This window comes from Arachis hypogaea, chromosome 20 (genome assembly GCF_003086295.3).
Source record: "Arachis hypogaea cultivar Tifrunner chromosome 20, arahy.Tifrunner.gnm2.J5K5, whole genome shotgun sequence".
Classification (NCBI taxonomy): Eukaryota; Viridiplantae; Streptophyta; class Magnoliopsida; order Fabales; family Fabaceae; genus Arachis; species Arachis hypogaea.
Window position 1 is genome coordinate 22,855,538 of NC_092055.1, and position 6,863 is coordinate 22,862,400.

General features: G+C 33.9%; 1 protein-coding gene across 2 annotated transcripts; it reads right to left on the reverse strand.

The window, feature by feature from the left end:
* Nucleotides 1-1,506: 1,506 nt before the first annotated feature.
* Nucleotides 1,507-5,619, reverse strand: LOC112784184 (aspartic proteinase-like protein 1). 2 transcript variants are annotated; one of them, XM_025827307.3, is made up of 10 exons: nucleotides 5,036-5,619; nucleotides 4,503-4,641; nucleotides 3,521-3,771; nucleotides 3,151-3,381; nucleotides 2,912-3,050; nucleotides 2,734-2,804; nucleotides 2,515-2,614; nucleotides 2,371-2,431; nucleotides 2,190-2,261; nucleotides 1,507-2,038 (listed from the first exon to the last, which is right to left on the reverse strand). In XM_025827307.3, the coding sequence occupies exons 1-10, from the start codon at nucleotides 5,326-5,328 to the stop codon at nucleotides 1,806-1,808; spliced, it is 1,590 nt and encodes a 529-aa protein (XP_025683092.1). In that variant the 5' UTR covers nucleotides 5,329-5,619; the 3' UTR covers nucleotides 1,507-1,805. The 2 variants fall into 2 exon arrangements, with proteins under 2 accessions (XP_025683092.1, XP_025683093.1); XM_025827308.3 differs by having other exon boundaries at nucleotides 3,521-3,805; nucleotides 5,036-5,197.
* Nucleotides 5,620-6,863: the final 1,244 nt, after the last annotated feature.

Genomic DNA, 6,863 nt, shown 5'->3' on the forward strand with positions numbered 1-6,863 from the left:
AGCTTCAAACCAAGCCAGGAGAGTTTGAAATTGATCATATTCATAGAGAAGCCAATTTTAGTGCAGACGAGCTTGCTAAACACGCCCATAGCCTACTGGTGGGTCTTCATCAATTTGTTGCTCTACCCCCTTTCATTACTCATACGTTGGATGCAGATAGAAAGGACATGAAATTTGCTAGAGTGATGAGTGTTTAGGTTTTCTTTTGTTTTTCTGGGGTCTTATACCCCCTTTTCCCATAAAAAAAAAAATTATACACTTGTCATTTAATAAACTTATACACTTGTCGTTCAATAAACTTATTACTATTCTCCTATTATATATTAATAGAAATAGCTTAATAGATTCTTTTCCTATATTATAAAAGGGACACCTTTAGTTAGGAAACGAGAAGGGAAGTTACAACACAAGGCCTACACCATTTATATGACGACAATGTGTCAAGCATAAATTATATCCCAATAATGATTTTGATATTCCAAGGTCTCTATTCTTTTCTATAAATAAAATGATTTAAAATTCTGTATTTTTCAGACAAAGCATGGGGGGAAACCATGTTCAACCGTTGAATTCATCAAACTTATATTTATTTGTGCTTACAAATATATTACTAATGTTGGACATACATCTAACTCTTGGATATCTCATCATCAATCTTGAGTACCTTAAAAACATGATTTAAAATATAGTTTTGTCATGTTATACCAGTTTCTTTTAATAACATAAACTCAAATTTTTGTGAATCTTAAATGCAGTTTGCGGTTTTCAAAAACCTTAACTGTCTACACCCCCTCTCAATCTCAGGTAAATTTTATCTTGTAAACTACTAGTTGTCCTCTGACTTTCTTTGCAAACTAGTTATCATATGAACTTCCTTTCTGTTGAATGTTGACTACAGATAATGGAAAAATATCAATTTCAGCTGGTACAATGGCATCCAATATTGAGCAGAATTACGTGCATGAAGAAAATAATTTGACAGTTAGGTAGGAATATTATCGTTGAATGATAATCTCCCTATGAAATAGCAAACTTTACTTGGACCTACTAAAAACTTATTCAAGGATTTAGCATTTTATATCCAAGTATATCATGTATAAATAGCTTGAGCTATTCAATCAGGAGTATATATATATATATATAAGTGAGCTTGAAATATTTTTCTTCCCTATCTTTTTTTTTTTTTTTTTTAACATAGCTTGAACTATTTAAATGACTTATATTCAGACTATTTTAATACAGAATTTGGCAAGTGAGGATGCACAAAAAGCACAATATTTAGCACAGTTCACAAGAGTTTCAAGTAGGACTTGCAACGTGAGCAAACAAGTCGATTACAGTCAATATCAGCCAAATTTTTAAAAATTATATTTTTTATCTTAAATTATAAATCTTAAACCCTAAATCCTAAATTTTAGATCCTCCAATTTTTACAATTAAAAAAAAAATTGACTTTGGCTAATGAAAAATTAGTTTCCTATACTTAATCTTTAGGAAAATAGCAAATTTGAATGTAAATAGGCTGGTCTTTACTCTTTACTCTTTCGGACAAGAAGCAAATTAATTTACATAACCTCGCCCCAAGAACAGTGGGGGTTAACAGGAAAAAGAAAATGGTCCGTTACAAGCCGCAAGGAATTAAATGCTGGTAATGTTGAAAACTAACAGCATTATATGGCGTGAGATCTAAATTACTTACAAAGCTAGGAGGACAAAATGTTAACAGATTTGGATATACATATACATGTAAAGCTATCTAGACACTAGACATGCTACATATGAAAATACATAAGAAAGTGAAGGTCTCATAAGAAGGCTACTAGAAGTTGGAATAGCAGAAACAAATAACAGTGCCAATGATGCCGGCATGAGATCGTCAAAGACGTAGCACCAGAAGGTTTGCGAGGAGCTGTTCCGGCAACAGCTGGGGCAACCGCATTCCCCTTAGTTCTCTGCTGCTCATCTGCCGGTAATGGGTTCGAGGCTGTCTCGTTTGGAGGCGAAAGGGGCATTGCCTTACCTAGATTGAGATCCTTACCTACAGATTCATATAGCATTTAAGCAAAAAGGGAGTTGGGGATACAGATTCACTATGTTTTTTAATTTTTAACTTAAGATTTAGAAGCATATAGATTTGAATTAAATCAGCATTTGATTTTTTATTCATATGATAAGGAGAAACGACTCACAATTTGACCGTGACCATGCTAACTTCTTGTTTTCTTGATCAAATACCAACCGATATCCCGTCATGAAGTTCTCTGCAAAAGGTTATATTTATATTAGCTTTGGGGTCAAAATAAGTATCTTTTTATCCTATAGAATAGGGAGCAATCAATAGACTTTGCCATAGAAAATATGTAAACTTACGTCCTATTGTTCCCATATCCCCTTCAGCTGGCTCTATGGCTAAACAAAATGCAGTTGTTTTCTGCACAAAATGGATCAGTCCTCAGGATTTAGAGGACAACCAATATAACAAGGCGAGAAAACAATCACTTAATCTATACCAACCTGATTGACATTGAATACAAACACAGGATTATAGACCACAAAGCTGTTATTCTGCTGGAACATGAGTGTTAAGGTGGGAATCTTTGGCAAGTCTTGTGAACTGAATGAACAAAGATTTTTAAAAGGAAAAAAAAAATGGAGAAATTATAGCAATCATCCATTTAGGACACCCAAACATTGAGGAGAAAAGTACAAATGAGTGAGATAGAGTATATTCACCTGGAAGCATAACAATACTCCCAGGGAGTATCTTTGAAAGTAGCTCTTGAAGCATTTACCTTTTTATCAAACTGCCACAAATATAAACATATTAAGCCAGCTGTGAAGGATTTACATAAGTACAAATGTACAATAACAACTAATAATTGTCTACATCAAATTCTAAAAAACGAAGTACCTCCTCTGCTATGGATTCATACACATGCCCAGGAAGAAATGTAAATGATGTTCCACTATCAACCTGTGCTTTAAAACTTGTCATTTTGAGACAAGAATTCCCAATACAACATGTCTCCACTCCAATAATGTATGTTGAACTAACAAGCAAATTCATCACAATTAGCATGATGGAGTTTTCTAAAGTACTTCAATGCAAAAGATTGAAAACTGACTTAAAGCACATAGATAGTTCCATACTATATTCCATTGAATGGCAAGAATGAAGTAGACTGTTGTTGGATGGATGATCCCTGGTCCCCAAAAAACATGCGACCAGAACCATCAGCATTAAAACATAAGGAAAAAGAATCATGGATTAGTCCTGATTTTGCAAGAATACTTGGAACTGAACTCTCCCCAGGTCCCAAACCCATGAGGCCATCCGGAGCTATCCCATCTAAATACCCGCCACTCTGCTTCATACCACACCTGCACTCGTAAAAAATGAAGTCGGAAAAAATAAAATAACGTAAAATCAGGCAACTATTTCTAACACAGTGAAACAGAAACACTATCATTCATCAGGGGAGTGATGTTTAGTAATTAAGATAGGAAAACGCAGTCACACCCGATAACAACCGAAGCCTGAACAGAAGTGTTAGATCCGCCAGCACTACCGCCACCTCCTGATTGAAGATGCAATATGTCCTCAACCAACAATCCAGAACTCGATGTATTTTCTGATACGTAATTGATTGTGTATGGACACTGCTGCTTGGAACTCTTACAGTTTGAACCCGGATCACATAACTGATGGCTGCAAGACAGAGGCTTGCTGGATCTTGAACGAGAAGGACTATACTCATTCAGATCTCTATCCTGCATAATAGATGCCCCAAACATGAGGGAGCACCTGCCAATCAATTATTGCAAAATAAGTGCTAATTGCTAAACCTATCTCGTTATTGTCTCTTAGCTTACCCTCTAACTTCATTGAAAATGGAGTTATATTTAACATTAAACACTTTAGTCTTTTGACCGGATATCTTGACTGATATTACTGTGAGATTAACACTAGGGGAATTGTCATGATTGGCCTCCTATTAACAATTTGATTTCCAATTAAGGCTATGTTTAGAAAAGAGAGTTTTAGAGGGACAAGGCTAGTAGGGTTTTCATTATATATATATATATGTTGGCACTTGCTCAAGTACTTTACACTTGGTTAATTCAAGTGGTTCAACATTTATTTACCTTAAAACAAAATCCCATGTATAAGTCTGACAGATTTTTTATTATTTATTATTATTAAAAAAAACACCTGGTATTTTGGGAGCTTTCCCCTGTAGTAAAGCCAGACTTGACTCAAACAGCATTCTAGAGACTAATGGCTTATACTATGACTTCCTAACTTCAAAAACAAGAACTATGTACCTTCCCTTCAAAGCCTACCATTCAAACATAAGTAGTTCTTGCATGATGGAATGCTAAATTATTGTTTTAAATTGCTACAATCACACAACTGCAATTGCTACCATAATATTACAGTTTTAACAACCATGGCAAATCATATAGATAGATAGATAGATGAACAGGATTAGGCAGCATACCAGAGGGGCATAGTAACTGGCAGACAAGGGAGCGCACTGTATGCAATCACATGGAACCCATAACAGATCACTCCCAGCATCCAATGCCACTAAAAACGAAATACTCGGTGTCCCTATATCAATCCAAGTGTAATGCAACCTAACCATCACAAAAAGTTAAAAAAAAAAAAATTAATAATAAAAAAATAAAAAATTAAAAAATTACATTGAGAGTAAATGCGGTCTTCGGCACCTGACCATTTGCTCAAATGATTAATTCAACTAATTGGTCTAAGTGGCCCACGGTGACCTAGTGATGGTTAAAGGGCCGCTTAGACCGGTATCAGAAATGATTGAGGACTGGTCGGGGAGTTTCAAATTGTAGAGGGTCGTAATGGTCAGGGATGGGCATTTACTCTTACGTTAATTTCACCATTTACTAATACCATGCTACATAAAAATAAAAAATAAGTCTAAGCAATACAAATTCAATGTTCACCAAAAAAAAAAAAAAAAACAAAAAACAAAAAAGAAAATACTATTAGCTTAGTTACCAGCCGAAGTCGTTGCCGGGTGCCATCGTTTTGGCACCGCGAGAAGGAAAGAGGAGCTGGCGAGCGCCGAGCCTGATCTTATCACTTTGTAGAAGCATCTGGTAATAGAGAATGGTTCGCCGGTCCGGAACCGAACCGGGCCGGTGGCGAACCAGGTTCAGTTCTCGGGAGAAGCGGTGAATCAGCTTGGCCGAGAAGGTGGACGGTTGCAACGGCATTGGGAAAGCCGTTGGAGAGAGCATCAGCAATAACGAGGAGAGTAACAGAATAGCAACTACCGACCGTGTCCGCATCGAGATCGGAGAATCGAGATCTATGCGAGCACTTTCTCCTATACGATTTTTAAGTGCAAGTGTTTTGTGTGTGAGTGATTAGCGGGTAAACGAGGGATTAAGATGTGTTAATTAGTGTGATTAGAGAGAAAGAGGGGTTTGTCTGAGGGAGGATTTGAGTTTGAACGACGGGGAAGCGTGTCGTCGTTGGTGTGTGTGTGTGGAGGAGGGTACTGTGTGTTTGTGACTTGTGAGAGTGAGAGTGAGAGTGTGGGTGTAGCTGTGTCTGGATAAAACAAAACAAAACAAAACAGCACATAATTTATGTTACTGTGTATTTGTTTATTAATGGGAAAGGGAACGGTGATGGCCTCATGGTGGGTTTGATGTGAAATGATTATTTGTCCTTTTTGAGTTTTTTTCCTCTCCATTACACATTGTTTGGTTTAATAGAAAATTGGTAGAAAGAAAATGAATGGAAAGAAAATGAATGAAAAATGATATTTTTCTTTGTTTGGTTATGAAAGAAAATAGGAAGGAAAGAAAATTTTTGTATGGATCCCACTAAAAAAATTTTCTTTCCATCACAAGCAAGAAAATAAGAAGAAAAGTGCTATATTTTTGTATTTTTAATATTATCCTTAGTTATATTATTATTAGCAAATATTAATATAAATTTAATTTAATATATTATTATAATAAAAATTTATATTTAAATATTATATGTATTAGATAAATAATTTAAATCAAATATATAAAATTATAATATTTTATAATATTTATAAAATATAATAAAACATGAATAAATAAAAATATTTATACTTTATTTTATGATAAGGGTATTAATATAATTTTATACTATTATGATTTTCTTTCTTCTCATTTTTCTTTCCATCCGAACAAAAGAAAATTTTTTCTCTATTTTCTTTTCATCTATTTTCTATTAATCCAAACAACACACAAATAACTTAATTTTTTTTCCATTTTCTTTCCTCTTATTTTCTTTCCTCTTATTTTCTTTCCTTTCATTTTCTTTTCAACATCCAAACAAACCCTTAAAGTAACTGTTTTAACCTGGCTAAAATTAAAAAAAAATAATAATAAATAAATCTCTGATTTTTTTGTCACAAGAACATTTAAACTTTTGAAGATTGAAAAATATATTTAAGTTTTTAATCTTTTTAAAATTAGGACACTTAGACCTTGTCTGTCCATCTGAACTTATAAAATGTAATGAAAATATGAAGTAAATGTTGTTTTGCAGATATGGTCGTTATGATGTGTCACATGAATGTGTCAAAAAAATTTAAAAACAAAAAAGCTCCCAAAAAATTAAAGGACATATTAGTTTTTTTATTTTTTATTTTTTTTATCTCTTTTGAAATATAGGACCTTCTCCTTTCTCTTCATTCTTCAAGTCTTTTCTCCATTTCGTCTTAGACACAAAATTATCTTTTTTTTTTTCTCTTCAAACCTCCGTCAATAACAAAACAAATAAAAAGAAAAACTTTTTATTCTTTTTCAAAAATCACTGCCGACGATTATAATCACTGCTA